The sequence below is a fragment of the Bufo bufo genome, chromosome 7 (assembly GCF_905171765.1).
Source record: "Bufo bufo chromosome 7, aBufBuf1.1, whole genome shotgun sequence".
NCBI classification, from domain to species: domain Eukaryota; kingdom Metazoa; phylum Chordata; class Amphibia; order Anura; family Bufonidae; genus Bufo; species Bufo bufo.
Window position 1 is genome coordinate 9,874,887 of NC_053395.1, and position 18,189 is coordinate 9,893,075.

The following is an 18,189-nucleotide window of genomic DNA, read 5'->3' on the forward strand; positions in this document are numbered from 1 at the left end:
TGACTTTGCCTCCTAATTCTCAAACTCTTTTATGGTGTCGTGCTGTCCTGGAAGTCCAAGGCCGAGATTATCCAGCCCTGGTGGAACCAATCCAGATGGAGGATTACCCTTATGTGAGAGCTGCCAAGTGTCTGGTGAACGTCTCCCAAGGTAAAGTACCTGTCCGTCTGATTAACCTGAGTGATCATCCTGTGGCGCTTACTAAGCATTGCCGTGTTGCCCAGCTTTCTCAGGTGTCTTTCCAAGACATCATTCGTCTTCCAGTGACAGAAAAGCCGCCAGCTGCAGGCAGTGGACGCCCGTCAGTGACCCAGCCACAAGTGCCCTGGTGGGAAGAGCTCCATGTGGGGGACGAGACTACCCCCCAACATCAACAAGAAGGGATCCTACAGCTGGTCAAAGAGTACCACCAGGCCTTCAGTAAGCATGCTACTGATTATGGAGAGGTGAGTGCCATACAACACACCATACCTACTGGCTCTCATCCTCCTATCAAGGAGAGATACAGACCCTTACCGCCTACTTCATATCAGACTGTAAAAGAAATGATCCAAGAGATGAAAGACTCTAATGTAATCCGGGACAGCCGTAGTCCGTGGGCTGCACCCCTGGTCCTTGTAAAGAAAAAGGATGGTGGTATCCGTTTCTGTGTGGATTATAGAAAAATTAACCAAATAACCCACAAGGATGCATACCCACTGCCCCGCATTGAGGAGTCGCTAACTGCTCTGGGCTCCTCTGCCTATTTCTCCACCTTGGACTTGACCAGCGGCTACTGGCAAGTACCCATGGCCCCTGCAGATAGGGAAAAGACTGCTTTCACCACTCCCATGGGTCTATTCGAATTCAATTGTATGCCGTTCGGGTTATGTAATGCCCCAGGAACTTTTCAGAGACTAATGGAGCGGTGTTTGGGTCACAAAAACTTCGAAACAGTGCTGCTGTATCTAGATGACGTCATTGTGTACTCAAAAACATATGAAGACCATCTGAAACATTTGGCAGAAGTATTGAAATCCTTATCAAATATGGCCTGAAGGTAAAGCCATCCAAGTGTCACTTGCTCAAACCTGCAGTAAAATACCTGGGGCATGTGGTAAGCGGAGAGGGCGTGCAACCTGACCCTGATAAGTTAGCGTCTGTCCGTAATTGGCCGGTCCCCACTACCGTCAAAGAGGTGAGGGGTTTCCTTGGTTTTGCCGGCTACTATAGACGTTTTATCCCCCATTTTGCTCAAATAGCTGATCCTATCCAGGAGCTCTTGAGGGGGCAACCCAAGAAAAGTCCTAGAACTCCTGTGCCCATCGAGTGGAATGAGGAAAGAGAGATAGCGTTCCAATTGCTTAAAAAGAAACTGACCGAGCCTCCTGTGTTAGGTTATCCAGACTACAGCAAGCCCTTCCATCTGTATACTGATGCTAGCAAGCGAGGCCTGGGAGCGGTGTTAGCCCAGATCCAAGAGGGAAAAGAAAGAGTGATAGCTTATGCGAGTCGCTCCCTGAAAGGAGCTGAGAAAAATGACCAGAATTATAGTTCCTTCAAACTAGAGTTCCTGGCATTAGTGTGGGCAGTGACGGAAAAAATCAAAGATTATCTAGCCGCTACCCCATTCATTGCATTCACTGACAATAACCCTCTGGCACATCTCAATACAGCTAAATTGGGGGCTTTGGAGAAGAGATGGGCCTCTCGCCTCGCCAACTATGATTTCTCTGTAAAATATCGTGCTGGACGTACTAATGATAATGCTGATGCTTTATCCAGGCTTCCCACAGAGACAGCTCCTGATGATGTGCGAGATGCTTGGGAAGATGTAGAGATGCCGGCCTTCTATAACAAATTTGCTCAACAGGATCAGGCTCGAGCTACCAATGACAGAGCTGCAGTTCCTTCACCCTCCAGTAGGCCTGAACCTAAAGAAGAAAGGTGGGTGAAACTACAGTCTGAAAGTAGAGTGCTGGGTGAGTTGTTGGACTTCATTACTAGTGGCAGAGCCCCTGAGAGGATTCGGCGTAAGAGTGCAGATCCTGAGCTCATCAAACTGTGGAGACAGCGCCATCAGCTCTTCATACAAAAGGGCCTATTGCTACGGAGAAGCCTAGACCCAGTGTCCAACGAGAGAGTGCACCAGATTCTCATACCCCGACGAGATGCAGGTATGGTGTTGGAGATGTACCACAATCAATCCGGTCACTTTGGGGTCCAAAAGACTGAGGCTAATATCTGCCAGCGGTTTTACTGGGTGGGCATGAGAGAAGACATGGAGAAGTGGTGTCGGGAGTGTGTAGCCTGTGCCTTAAAACGAAGTGAGCACCATGACCAGAGGGCACCACTGAGACCCATTGTAAGTACTCGTCCTCTTGAACTTGTCGCCATCGACCATGTAAAACTGGAGCCTAGTCGCTCAGGGTATGCTTATACCATGACTATTATTGACCATTTCACTAAGTTTGTTGTAGCGGTGCCTGTGAGAGACCAGACAGCCAAGACTACAGCTGAACTGTTCTGGAAGCACTTCCTCCTGCCCTACGGATGTCCAGAAAAGATCCTCACCGATCAAGGACCTGCTTTTGAGTCCCATCTGTTCCATGAACTGTGCCGCTTACACAACTGTAAGAAGATCCGGACAACGGCCTACCATCCTCAAGGTAATGGATTATGTGAAAAAATGAATCAGACCTTGATAGAGATGCTGAGGGCCGTGCCTCCTGACAACAGAGGAGATTGGCCTAATCTGTTGCCACAGCTCATGTTCACGTACAATCATACCATACATTGTTCCACCGGGTATACCCCCTTTTATTTGATGTTTGGGCGCCAAGGGACATTGCCTGCTGATCATTCATTGGACATACACGTACCTGATTGCATTAACCCATTACCTAACACCGACTGGGTTGCTGAGCATCAAAGGCGATTGAATACAGCCAAAGCCATTGTTCAGGAACGTATGGACGATGCTAGGGACCGACAGCAGAGAGACTATGATCAAGCAGCCCATGCAGAACCCTTGACAATAGGGGCTGTGGTATGGTTAAAAAATAACCGCCGTACCAGTAAACTGGACAGTAAATGGGAGCGAAGTCCCTATGTTGTCACTGCAATCCCAAATGTTGGAACTCACACTTATGAGATCACCCGGGAAGACAAGGGATCCCAAATTGTACACCGAAACCGGTTAAAGCTCTGCCTGACGCCAGAACCTAGTGCCGAGAGTTCTGGATTTGAATCCCCTGTGTCAGAGTCATCAATACCGCCCGAGGATCCTATGCAGGCTGTCAGTAATCTAAGGTATGACGCTGATCCCATGCATTGGCTTCTGACACCGTGGCTGAACTTGTTGGTGCCCGCTCCGGCACCTACTGTACCTTCACGTCCAGAAGAGCCGGTTCAAGATGCCCCGGATCCAGTTTCCCCTCTAGTGGATCTAGTTGTTCCTGTTGTTCCTGTTGTTCCTGACCAAGGTCTCACTGATGGAGACCCTCCTGTTGCTCCTCTCTCTTCTACCTCGTTGCTAAGGGAAGAGGAGACCCCTGTATTGAGAAGGTCCACCCGGATGACCAGGGGACGTCCGCCAGTCCGTTTAGGAGACTTTGACTATGCTGGTGGTGTCTCCTCCCGAGCAGTTGCTACTGGTAATACCTTACTTGACATTTGTGCGCAAGAATGGACTCCTCCACGTGAGCCCTTGCCTGTGATACACCCACAGGATACTCCTGGGTAGTTCCATTATTATACTGCCACCAAAGAGGAATGGACTAACCTGGTTCACCCTAAGTCCGCTGTGCCAGGTCAGCGGCCGTGTCTAAGAAGCAAGAAGACGCCCCTTTCCCTTGCTCATTTGTTCATTAAGTTACAAATGTTATGTTTTCTGTGTGAAATGATTATTTATCATATTTATAATGCATGTTTAAGTTATGTACCATTTTATGCCGGTTCAGGAAGGTGTGTGTGAGTACGAGGCCTTACTCACGTTAAAGTCTGGGGGTGTGCAGCATACGGGTAGGTTACCCGACACTGCTAGATTGTATGTGTATTTCTCTTTAAGGAAGTTAGGCCTGCAGCAGGCAATGCAGATTCCAGCCAGCAGAGGGAGCCCCCAGTTCAGTATAAATAGGTCAGGGCCTAGTCCAGGAAGGGAGTTCAGAAGTTTCCAGAGTTAGTGCTGGGAGAGACAGAGGCAAACTCAGAAAAGCAAGAGGTACTAAAGACAACAGAGGAGGTACTTGATAATTATAAAACCAAGGATATACGCCAGAGCTAGGGCATCGGGCCTTGGAGAAGAGTTTCTATGTTCCAGGATCAGTCAGGAATAGAGTGCAAGCTGCCTGTACTACAAGTCCTGTGTTTAACACTCTGAAGTCACCTTGCTATATATTGCCTGCATCAAATGTACTGCAACCAACTGTCTTCAAAGGAACTGCGCTTCCATCTATGTCCATGTATGATGACTACTAAAGTTTGAGTTCTGTTTTAACATCACGTGGTTCCTCAGTTATTCCTGCTATCAGCAAACGGCGTGCCACCGTTTAATTGGCACTGGCGTCACGAACATTTCTCATCATCACCTGCCCTTGCAGAGAGTCAGCCGTCTCAGGTTAGTGTCACAATTGCACTACAACACCCAGGAACACTATTAACCCTAACTTGAGTACGCTGCATGTATATACTATATATCTGTACACACTGCATCTATTATACCTCATACCTCACATATCAGTACACTGCTGTATATACTATATATCTGTACACTGCATCTATTATACCTCGTACCTCACATATCTGTACACTGCTGTATATACTATATATCTGTACACTGCATCTATTATACCTCGTACCTCACATATCTGTACACTGCTGTATATACTATATATCTGTACACTGCATCTATTATACCTCGTACCTCACATATCAGTACACTGCTGTATATACTATATATCTGTACACTGCATCTATTATACCTCGTACCTCACATGTCAGTACACTGCATTATATACTATATATCTGTACACTGCATCTATTATACCTCGTACCTCACATATCAGTACACTGCTGTATATACTATATATCTGTACACTGCATCTATTATACCTCGTACCTCACATGTCAGTACACTGCTGTATATACTATATATCTGTACACTGCATCTGTTATACCTCGTACCTCACATATCAGTACACTGCTGTATATACTATATATCTGTACACACTGCATCTATTATACCTCGTACCTCATATATCAGTACACTGCTGTATATACTATATATCTGTACACACTGCATCTATTATACCTCGTACCTCACATATCAGTACACTGCTGTATATACTATATATCTGTATACACTGCATCTATTATACCTCGTACCTCACATATCAGTACACTGCTGTATATACTGTATATCTGTACACACTGCATCTATTATACCTCGTACCTCACATATCAGTACACTGCTGTATATACTGTATATCTGTACACACTGCATCTATTATACCTCGTACCTCACATATCAGTACACTGCAGTATATACTATATATCTGTACACACTGCATCTATTATACCTCGTACCTCACATATCAGTACACTGCTGTATATACTATATACCTGTACACACTGCATCTATTATACCTAGTACCTCACATATCAGTACACTGCTGTATATACTATATATCCGTACACACTGCATCTATTATACCTCGTACCTCACATATCAGTACACTGCTGTATATACTATATATCCGTACACACTGCACCTATTATACCTCGTACCTCACATATCAGTGCACTGCTGTATATACTATATATCTGTACACACTGCATCTATTATACCTCGTACCTCACATATCAGTGCACTGCGGTATATACTATATATCTGTACACACTGCATCTATTATACCTCATACCTCACATATCAGTACACTGCTGTATATACTATATATCTGTACACACTGCATCTATTATACCTCGTACCTCACATATCAGTACACTGCTGTATATACTATATATCTGTACACTGCATCTGTTGTACCTCGTACCTCACATATCAGTACACTGCTGTATATACTATATATCTGTACACACTGCATCTATTGTACCTCGTACCTCACATATCAGTACACTGCTGTATATACTATATATCTGTACACTGCATCTGTTATACCTCGTACCTCACATATCAGTACACTGCTGTATATACTATATATCTGTACACTGCATCTATTATACCTCGTACCTCACATATCAGTACACTGCTGTATATACTATATATCTGTACACACTGTATCTATTATACCTCGTACCTCATATATCAGTACACTGCTGTATATACTATATATCTGTACACTGCATCTATTATACCTCATACCTCACATATCAGTACACTGCTGTATATACTATATATCTGTACACACTGCATCTATTATACCTCACATATCAGTACACTGCTGTATATACTATATATCTGTACACACTGCATCTATTATACCTCATACCTCACATATCAGTACACTGCTGTATATACTATATATTGTGTCTCTTCACATTCCTATAGACAGTATCACAAAGCAGAGCTGCATACACTGCTTAACTACACAGACATACAGCTCTGCTACATACACTGCCCAACTACACAGACATACAGCTCTGCTACATACACTGCCCAACTACACAGACATACAGCTCTGCTGCATACACTGCTCAACTACACAGACATACAGCACTGCTGCATACACTGCTCAACAACACAGACATACAGCTCTGCTACATACACTGCTAAACTACACAGACATACAGCTCTGGTGCATACACTGCTCAACTACACAGACATCCAGCTCTGCTGCATACACTGCTCAACTCCACAGACATACAGCTCTGCTGCATACACTGCTCAACTACACAGACATACAGTCGTGGCCAAAAGTTTTGAGAATGACACAAATATTAGTTTTCACAAAGTTTGCTGCTAAACTGCTTTTAGATCTTTGTGTCAGTTGCTTCTGTGATGTAGTGAAATATAATTACAGGCACTTCATACGTTTCAAAGGCTTTTATCGACAATTACATGACATTTATGCAAAGAGTCAGTATTTCCAGTGTTGGCCCTTCTTTTTCAGGACCTCTGCAATCCGACTGCGCATGCTCTCAATCAACATCTGGGCCAATTCCTGACTGATAGCAACCCATTCTTTCATCATCACTTCTTGGAGTTTGTCAGAATTAGTGGGCTTTTGTTTGTCCACCCGCCTCTTGAGGATTGACCACAAGTTCTCAATGGGATTAAGATCTGGGGAGTTTCCAGGCCATGGACCCAAAATGTCAACGTTTTGGTCCCCGAGCCACTTAGTTATCACTTTTGCCTTATGGCACGGTGCTCCATCGTGCTGGAAAATGCATTGTTCTTCACCAAACTGTTGTTGGATTGTTGGAAGAAGTTGCTGTTGGAGGGTGTTTTGGTGCCATTCTTTATTCATGGCTGTGTTTTTGGGCAAAATTGTGAGTGAGCCCACTACCTTGGATGAGAAGCCACCCCACACATGAATGGTCTCAGGATGCTTTACTGTTGGCATGACACAGGGCTGATGGTAGCGCTCACCTTTTCTTCTCCGGACAAGCCTTTTTCCAGATGCCCCAAACAATCGGAAAGAGGCTTCATCGGAGAATATGACTTTGCCCCAGTCCTCAGCAGTCCATTCACCAGACTTTCTGCAGAAGATCAATCTGTCCCTGATGTTTTAACCCAATCAGCCTGACATAATGATCTCCAGCCTTGTGCTCGTCAACATTCTCCCCTGAGTTAACAAGACGATTACTGAAATGATCTCTGCAGGTCCTTTAATGACAGCAATGAAATTCAGTGGAAAGTTTTTTTTGGGATTAAGTTAATTTTCATTGCTATTATAAAAACTTAAGCAGCAACTTTTCCAATTTCCAATATTTATGCAATTCTCAAAACTTTTGGCCACGACTGTACACTGCTCAACTACACAGACACACAGCTCTGCTACATACACTGCTCAACTACACAGACATACGGCTCTGCTACATACACTGCTCAACTACACAGACATACGGCTCTGCTACATACACTGCTCAACTACACAGACATACAGCACTTCTGCATACACTGCTCATCTACACAGACATACAGCTCTGCGACTAGCTCAGCGCGAGCGGCCAAAAATAAGGAAAAGAACAGCAGGTGGCGCTGTACAGATCCAGTGTATTGCAGAACTCATTACCTGCGGTTATAACAGACATGATGGCGGAGGAGACCACGGACACCCAGATGATAGGACCGACAACTCTGATGGACAGAAGTAGTCAGACATTTATTCCATAAAAAGGGGAAAAACACAACAAATGCCGCGTATAGTGCGGAAAGAAGCGTCACATTGTCACATCTCTACAGAAATAGGAAAAGCTGGTTAATAATTATATGTTCCCCAAATGTGTCCCAGAAACATAAAGAAGCCCCTACAGCGACATCAGTGGAGGACGGGGAAGGGTTAATGATGCCCCCATGAGGTACGGGCACTCGGCGGTGTATCTCCGCTCCAGGATCCACACCTGTTACCTGCAGATCCTGACACGGATTTCCCCAGATCTCCCCCTCTGCATTGTAAAGGGAGAAATCCGCACGGACAATCCACCGGCCGCAGATCTCCGGATCCGCTCCGCAGGTCACTCCTGACGCAGGAAACTTCCGCTCCGTGTAGATGAGATACTGAGAATCCCATCTGCTTAGGCGGTATTATTTCACTCTGGAAAACCAGCAGGTAATACGCAGCGTGCGCTTGTACCCGAAGGCCATCTGCGCACGCTGCGGAATACTCTCAGTCTTTCCACGCGACTTCCCATGTGGAAAAACCGTAACGAATTACAGCAAAGTGTATGAGATTACCCCGGTCACGTACTCTTTGCCGATTATTTCCGTGCGGATTCCCAGATCTGCGGCCTGTCAGTTATGTTTGTGGTTTTAGCTGCGGATTTCACCCTTTTCAGTGGAAAACCGCATCTTATCCGCACCAAAAACCGTAATCACACATTGCAGGTATTGGTGCGGATACGCTGCGGATCTGATGTGCGTTCACCCGAACTCGTGTGCAGACGACGTAACTTTTCATTTGTCTCAAGCATCGATTCTGGATCTGATCTCCAAGGAATATAAAATAATCGTACAGTAACCCCCCCCATAGAGCCGCCATATACATTGTGTGATCGGAGGCTCCGCCCATACAGCGCTATATAGTGACTTATAGGCGGACATTATAACGGGACGTGGACGCATCGGCCTCAGCTTATTATTCTAACAGAGGCTCCAGACCACAACCAGAAGAGAACATGTAGGGGTTCAGAGAAGGAGGCGGTGAAGGTGTGTAAGTGTCTGATGGGGTCACACAGCCGATAGAAGGACAGACGCCCGGCCTCATAGTCTAAGAAGACCCCAAGTCTAGGACATGTTGTATCTACACTGAGGCGGGATCCGACTGAGCGGTGATACACTGTACATCCTGCACCATACATTTCCAGACACCAAGATTTATCATTATCTCCAATACAAGACTGAAGTCCTTCCCTTTCTACACTGGGATAGGACAGTCCGATGCCACATCTCCCTTTCAGATCCCACTCTACCTCCCAGTAATGTCTTCCTGAGGAGAGGACACATCTGCTTAACACCTGGGGATAATCCAGGAACCTTCCCGGTGATTCTGGTCTGTTCTGTTTATCTTTAGATCTTGTTGCTGTTTTCAGATCTTCTGATATCTTCACATGTCTATGAGCAGTGTCCTCATCCAGCAATATGTCTGGAACATGGAGCCCGAGCTCTGATGTGACATTGGTGACAATATCCCTCATAGATCGGTGTAAGGTCAGAGAGATCAGAACCTCATCCAGATCATCCTCAGACCTGCCCTCTCCACCATCTCCCTCTGTGTCCTCATCATCTCCATGACCACATACTGTAATGTCACTTTCTTGTAGGAGTCTTATTGGGTCGGTGACATGACACATCTCCTCCACGTGACGCATCTTCCTGGACAACTCGTCCTCTTCCATTTCCAGCTTCTTGATCAGATTAGATATCTGGGACACAATCTTCTCCTCCTGCCTGGAGATCTCGCTCAGCGCTTTCTTTTCTGCCATTTTCAGTTGCTCCTTAATGTCCATAAATAACTTCCTGACGTTCTTCCTCTTATCAGAGGCCTTCTCCTGGATATTCCTCTGATGATCCTGCAGATTCTGGAGTTTACTCTGAATTTCTGCTTTTTGTGGGTTTAGTTCCTCCAGATATTTCCTCAGCTTCTCTTTCTCTTTCTCAGAGGCCACGTCCAGTAGCTCCACGTCATGTCCCTTGTGGTCTCCAGCCACCCAGCAGGACACACAGATACAGGCGGCGTCCATCGGACAATAGTATTTCAGCACCTCCTTGTGTGTGGAGCATTTTCTTTCCTTCGGGGTAGCAGTGGGTTCAACCAAAGTATGTTCTGATGACTTACTGTGTCTACTCAAGTGCTTTTCACAGAACGAGGCCTCACAGTGCAGACATGTCCTCACAGCCGGTACAGGAGACTTAGTACAGTAAGTACAGAAGATCCCGGTCTCCTCCATATCAGGCTGAGCAGATAAGAAACGCTCCACTATGTTCCCCAGCTTCCTGTTCTTCTCCAGGGCCGGACGCCCCGGATATTCTGCTCTGCAGTCAGGACAGGAATACACTCCAGCTGCCTCCTGCGCATCCAGCGCACTCACAATACACGAGCGGCAGAAGTAGTGTCCACATCTCAGGGACACGGGATCTGTATAGAGGCTCAGGCAGATGGAGCAGTCCAGCTCGGCCCTCAGGTCAGCAGACGCCATTGTGGTACGGAGGAGCAGGAACCGAAAGTGGAAAAGTCTCTTCTGATAAGAGGGCGGAGAGCTCCTGTAGAGGAATTAACCCCTGCAGCTCAGAGATTGCATTCCATTGAGAAAAAAGCAGAAAACCCACTAAACGTCAGTACAAAAAAAAAGAGTCCATCAGAAATGTTGGGGAGAGTAAAGCAAACTTCACCTCTGTCTCCTCCAGTCAGGACAATGAGACATGTGGAGTATTACAGGTGACCCCTGTAGGAGGTGGATGATGGTCTCCATCCTGAGGAGCAGCGAGGGCAATCTTCTCAGGAATCAAGCTGAATGGATTATTTTTCCTCCAATCATCATTTTTTTTTTTATAAAGGGAACCGGTCACCGGGATTTTGTGTATAGAGCTGAGGACAGGACTCATCTCAGGTTAATTTGCATATGTATCAAATAGTTTTTTTTTACACAATAAAAGCACAGAGCTATGGGGACTGGGTATTGCGGATGTGCTGGGGGCCTTCTAGCAGCCCATGTCCTCAGCTCTATACACAAAATCCCGGTGACAGGTTCAATTTAAAGGGGTTCTCCGGGATTAACCAAATCTAACCTGTGGAGGAAAGATTAGTGACCAGATACTTACCTTCCAAAGTGCAGCCGTTCAGGAGATCTGCCTCCCGGTCACGTGGTCCCTCCAGATGTCTTTTCTTTGCTTCTGGAATAGTTCGTCTTCTTGTCTTCCGCTCCTCTCTTCTTGGCTTGAGCAGTAGACGGATCATCACTAATGACGTCACCGCCTCCTGCAAGTCGAGGCGCCGGCCTCCGTCTTCTTCACCCGCGCAGGCGCAGTACGCACAGTTACAGTGCGCATGCGCCCGACTCTCTGCTCCCTCTCCGTCCAAATTCTCACTGCGCATGCGCCGTATCTCCAGTGAGTGAAGCGTCTTAAACTGCACCCTATAGCGATTATCCTACACTACTCAAATGACTAATATAATTAGTAGTGTAGAAAATAAAGGACTAATAAACTTGTACTTGTGCTTTTGTTTCATTTCAACCTCAGCGGCATTTGGGCAAATTGGGAAACTTGTCTGTATATCTTCAAAAAGGTGTGTGCGGTTATTTATTTTTTTCACCCTCATTTATCTAATATCTCTCTCTGTGTATATATATATATATATTAATATACGCACAAAAATATATTTTTAGATGTAATACTTATAGAAAAAGGCAGTAATCAAAAATGTATAAAAATGCTCACCCAGGTGGATACACGAAGTTTCATCTCAACTTTAGAGCCGAAACGTCGCACATCCACAGGGGTGAATAAACTTTTAGCATTTTTATATTTTTTGAAAAGTGCATTTAGGTTATTTTGTGTATTGGGCAATGGTATCGCCCCTCAAGCGTGCGCCTAGTTTTCTCTTTATCTGACTGCTGTTATTTATATACACACAAGGGCCATTCACAAGACCTCATCCGTTTATCATTTAAATACTGACTATTCTGGTGCGCACAAGGTAGAAGAACAGGACACGTTCTCTAATGTGCGGCTCGGCTACACGGATTTGGACAGTACAAAGATGTTATCCGCGTCCTGACCTCCTTTTCTGTCAGAACCCATGGGTCCATGTGCGATATACAGAAAATGAGAATCGCACTCCCGAAACCACATCTTATTTAAAGTTGTTTTCCCTTTTCAGACAAAGGGCGTATCGCTAGGATAAACTGCCGTTATCTGATCGGTCTAGATCTCAGCTCTGGAACCCGCACCTACACCGAGAATGGGGAGCGCACATTAGCGCCGGGCGTACTGCACATGTGAAGCCTCCCTCCATTCATTTCTATGGGGACGCGGAAAATAGCCGAGCGCTGTCTCAGCCATTTACGCCGACACAATGGAAATGAACGGGAGTAGCGGCCACACAAGCGCCGTGCGCTCCCATTCACTGCTATGGGTAGAGCGCCTGGTGGTGGCCGGACCCAGGAAGACCCGGGGTCCTCCTGCAGCCACCTTCCCAGATCCGTTCTCAGAGTAGGTTCGGGTACCAGAGGTGGGACCTGCAATGATAAGACGTGGGGTCACATCCTAGCGATCTGCCCACATTGTCAGAAATAGGAAAACCACTGAAAACTAGTATTTGCGCTATAGAAATAAGGAGCTGCCTCTTCATAACTTCCGCGGATCCACCCCGCTAAAAAAAGTCATACATCTTCATAGCTTCATTGAAAATGTTAAATGAGACCTCCGCTTCCACCCACCGACGCCACACCCGCTGTTGTAGACCCGCCGCGTGCAGGGAGAATTCACAGATTGCGGCAACACTAGCCGTTGCGCCACAAACTGCGCCTCAAATACGCCTAAGGCTACTTTCACATCCGCGCTTTCCCCTTCCGCTGCTGAGATCCTTCATAGGGCCTCAATACGGTGGGAAAAAGCTTCAGTTTTGTCCCCATTCATTGTCTACGGGGACAAAACTGAACTGAAGGGAACGCAACGCACCAGAACGCATTCCGTTACGTTTCATTGCGTTCCCATGACGCACACAAAAGAGCTGCAAGCAGCGTTTCTGACTGCGTACTGATAAACCGATCAAAAAGGGATCAGACGCGACTCACAATGTAAGGGCTCATGTACACGACGTGTGCTGGCCGTGCCGTGCATTGGGGACCGCAATTTGCAACATCCGTGCGGTGTCCGCAGACAGATCCAGACCCATCAACTTGAATGGGTCCGTGATTTGTCCAAACCGCAAAAAAGTAGTGCATGCAGTGCGGAGACACGGACAGAAAACCTACGGAAAAACTCTGTACTGCTTACGTGGGCTTTCGTTCCGTGCCTCCGTTCTGCATCTCCCGGATTTCGTACCGATTGAAGTGAATGGGTCCACGATCCGTGAAGCAGGATGCACACAGCCGGTGACCGTGTATTGCGGACCTCCCGTATGTGGGCCACAATACAGCCACGGGGCGCACACGTTTGTGTGAAGCCTGGTGCCATATTGCGGACCGCATTTGCGGTTCCGCAATACACAGGCACCGTTCCGTGTGAATTCTGCATCAAGGATGCGGACCCATTCATTTCAATGGATCCGCAAATCTGGAGATGCAGAACGGAACGGAACACTACTGAAGCACTACGTAGTGATTTTTGAGGTTCCGTTCCGTACCTCCGTAACCCAAAAAAATAGAACTTGCTGTATCTTTTTGCGGAACGGGCAGGGATAGCGGACCCATTGAAGTGAAAGGGGCTGCGATCCCCATGCGGCGGGCACACGGCGGGTGCCCGTGCATTGCGGACCGCATTTTGGGGTCCACAGCACGGCCACGGGCTTCACGCGGTCGTGTGGACAAGACCTTACAATGGTTTTAATGATGGATCTTTCGTGGCCATTTTAGAGATAATACAACCGGATCCGTCTACAAATGCTGTCCGTCTGCGCGCAGATTGCCGGATCGCTCTGCCGCAGTGTGAAAGTAGCCTCATCATTGAAAAATCATTTTAGCGGCCCCTAGACTTCTATTATAACGGAATGAATAGCGAAATGCCTCTAAAGGCAATCCGCTATGCAATCCGTCATATAATGCTGATTGGTCCGTGGTAATGGAATCCAGAACGCAATTCACCTTTTACCAGTAAACGAAGCGCGAACGAATTTCAAAATATGAAATGCGCTCATCTCTATCAATATATCCAAGGAGATGTAGAACTTATACCTGGTGTATATATAAATCATTATATCCAGGGGAATAAATATACAATTTTGAAGACTAACTTTGAACAACGATCTTTCCAGGAAAAATGATTTCAATATAAATGTAACCGATTTTCAAACTTGTTTTATATAAGAATAACATTTTAATGATTTTTTTAGAATGCCATCCTGCATCGTTCGACGTTGTTCATCGCCTACTAATAGAAGGGATCCATCAATAATTCTTCATCCTTTTCCTACGCAGCCCGAGAGAATGAGACAATGGCTAATCCAAACCGCTCAATTTGCAAACGATCTAGAAATGATGGTCAAAAAAGTTACTGAAGGAAAGTTGCGTGACACATACCGCATATGCTCTTTACATTTTTCCTCCGATGCCTATACCGACCATGAAGAACGGAGAAGGCTACGACCAAATGCCAAACCCACTATTTCTAAAGACATTTGTTATAACCGGAGAACCTTCAACGTCAACAGAGTCTATTGAAACAATTATGGAAACTAGACATACCACTGTGGAAACTGTTAGGCCTCTTTCACACGGGCGTCGCGTGTGAGGGCCGGACAAGATACGGGTGCGTTAAGGGAAAATGCCCCATTTGCAAAACGTTTTAATGCGTTTTGCACGCGCGTGAGAAAAATCGTTATGTTTGGTACCCAGACCCGAACCCGGACTTCTTCACAGAAGTTCGGGTTTGGGGATCGGTGTTGTGCAAATTTTATTATTTTCCCTTATAACATGGTTATAAAGGAAAATAATAGCATTCTTAATACAGAATGCTAAGTAAATTAGGGATGGAGGGGTTAAAAAAATTAAATTAAACTCACCTCATCCACTTGTTCGCGAAGCCCGGCTCGTCTCCCTTCTTCTTCTTTGAGGACCTGGGAGAAAGGGACCTTTGGTGACGTCACTGCGCTCATCACATGGTCCGCTACATGATCCATCACCAGGACCATGTGATGAGCGCAGTGACGTCACCAGGTGAGGAAAGCTAGAACTCTTGCTTACACCCACCGCTTACTCCAGAACTAATAAATAATAATAAGTGGCTCATCTCAGACTCTCCTGCAATGGATCAGCTGAAGAATATTGTACTGAGAAAAGCACTTCTTCGTGACCTCCGGCAAATCACCTGCTTCTGCCTCACAGGTGACTTAGAAGTCTACCACAGTGTTAGTGTAAAGTACAGGACAAAAATAATTCATTATTACATTGATGGAATGGTGGCAAGAACCCAGCTTGGACCATAATCGAAATGTTGAACTGGACCTCATCGTGTTGAGTTTTCAATAGCTCGCAAAGACTGGGTTGTCAAAGCCTTATATGAACCTACATCACAGGACTTTGTAAAGGACATACTAGAAGATGTCCTACGTATTATGAAGAAATAACTTGCCACTAGAGTTGAGCAAACACCTGGATGTTCGGGTTCGAGAAGTTCGGCCGAACTTCCCGGAAATGTTCGGGTTCGGGATCCGAACCCGATCCGAACTTCGTCCTGAACCCGAACCCCATTGAAGTCAATGGGGACCCGAACTTTTGGGCACTAAAAATGCTGTAAAACAGCCCAGGAAAGAGCTAGAGAGCTGCAAAAGGCAGCAACATGTAGGTAAATCCCCTGCAAACAAATGTGGATAGGGAAATTAATTAAAATAAAAATTAAAAAAATAAAAATGAACCAATATCAATTGGACAGAGGTCCCATAGCAGAGAATCTGGCTTCACGTCAGCAGAGAATCAGTCTCTTCATGCCATAGCAAAGAATCTGGCTTCATGTCAGCAGAGAATCAGTCTCTTCATGCCATAGCAGAGAATCTGGCTTCATGTCAGCGCAGAATCAGTCTTCATGTCATAGCAGAGAATCAGGCTTCACGTCACCCACCACTGGAACAGGCCACTGTCACACATTTAGGCCCCGGCACCCAGACAGAGGAGAGAGGTCCCGTAACAGAGAATCTGGCCTTATGTCAGCACAGAATCTGTCTTCATGTCATAGCAGAGAATCAGGCTTCATGTCACCCACCACTGGAACAGGCCACTGTCACACATTTAGGCCCAGGCACCCAGGCAGAGGAGAGAGGTCCCGTAACAGAGAATCTGGCCTTATGTCAGCGCAGACTCAGTCTTCATGTCATAGCAGAGAATCAGGCTTCACGTCACCCACCACTGGAACAGGCCACTGTCACACATTTAGGCCCAGGCAGAGGAGAGAGGTCCCGTAACAGAGAATCTGGCCTTATGTCAGCGCAGAATCTGTATTCATGTCATAGCAGAGAATCAGGCTTCACGCCACCCACCACTGGAACAGGCCACTGTAACACATTTAGGCCCAGGCACCCAGGCAGAGGAGAGAGGTCCCGTAACAGAGAATCTGGCCTTATGTCAGCGCAGAATCAGTCTTCATGTCATAGCAGAGAATCAGGCTTCACGTCACCCACCACTGGAACAGGCCACTGTCACACATTTAGGCCCAGGCAGAGGAGAGAGGTCCCGTAACAGAGAATCTGGCCTGATGTCAGCACAGAATCTGTCTTCATGTCATAGCAGAGAATCAGGCTTCACGTCACCCACCACTGGAACAGGCCACTGTCACACATTTAGGCCCCGGCACCCAGACAGAGGAGAGCGGTCCCGTAACAGAGAATCTGGCCTGATGTCAGTGCAGAATCTGTCTTCATGTCATAGCAGAGAATCAGGCTTCACGTCACCCACCACTGGAACAGGCCACTGTCACACATTTAGGCCCAGGCACCCAGGCAGAGGAGAGAGGTCCCGTAACAGAGAATCTGGCCTGATGTCAGCACAGAATCTGTCTTCATGTCATAGCAGAGAATCAGGCTTCACGTCACCCACCACTGGAACAGGCCACTGTCACACATTTAGGCCCAGGCACCCAGGCAGAGGAGAGAGGTCCCGTAACAGAGAATCTGCCCTGATGTCAGCACAGAATCTGTCTTCATGTCATAGCAGAGAATCAGGCTTCACGTCACCCACCACTGGAACAGGCCACTGTCACACATTTAGGCCCAGGCACCCAGGCAGAGGAGAGAGGTCCCGTAACAGAGAATCTGGCCTGATGTCAGCACAGAATCTGTCTTCATGTCATAGCAGAGAATCAGGCTTCACGTCACCCACCACTGGAACAGGCCACTGTCACACATTTAGGCCCCGGCACCCAGACAGAGGAGAGCGGTCCCGTAACAGAGAATCTGGCCTTATGTCAGCGCAGAATCTGTCTTCATGTCATAGCAGAGAATCAGGCTTCACGTCACCCACCACTGGAACAGGCCACTGTCACATATTTAGGCCCAGGCACCCAGGCAGAGGAGAGAGGTCCCGTAACAGAGAATCTGGCCTTATGTCAGCGCAGACTCAGTCTTCATGTCATAGCAGAGAATCAGGCTTCATGTCACCCACCACTGGAACAGGCCACTGTCACACATTTAGGCCCAGGCACCCAGGCAGAGGAGAGAGGTCCCGTAACAGAGAATCTGGCCTTATGTCAGCGCAGACTCAGTCTTCATGTCATAGCAGAGAATCAGGCTTCACGTCACCCACCACTGGAACAGGCCACTGTCACACATTTAGGCCCAGGCAGAGGAGAGAGGTCCCGTAACAGAGAATCTGGCCTTATGT

General features: G+C 46.7%; 1 protein-coding gene across 1 annotated transcript; it reads right to left on the reverse strand.

The window, feature by feature from the left end:
• Positions 1-8,305: 8,305 nt before the first annotated feature.
• Positions 8,306-11,002, reverse strand: LOC121007895 (E3 ubiquitin/ISG15 ligase TRIM25-like). Its single transcript, XM_040440168.1, has one exon. The coding sequence runs from the start codon at positions 10,855-10,857 to the stop codon at positions 9,289-9,291; it is 1,569 nt and encodes a 522-aa protein (XP_040296102.1). The 5' UTR covers positions 10,858-11,002; the 3' UTR covers positions 8,306-9,288.
• Between the last annotated feature and the right edge of the window lie 7,187 nt (positions 11,003-18,189).

Bases quoted from the DNA above. Each gene is read 5' to 3' on its own strand.
- LOC121007895 (XM_040440168.1), bottom strand. From the start codon at position 10,857: ATGGCGTCTGCTGACCTGAGGGCCGAGCTGGACTGCTCCATCTGCCTG.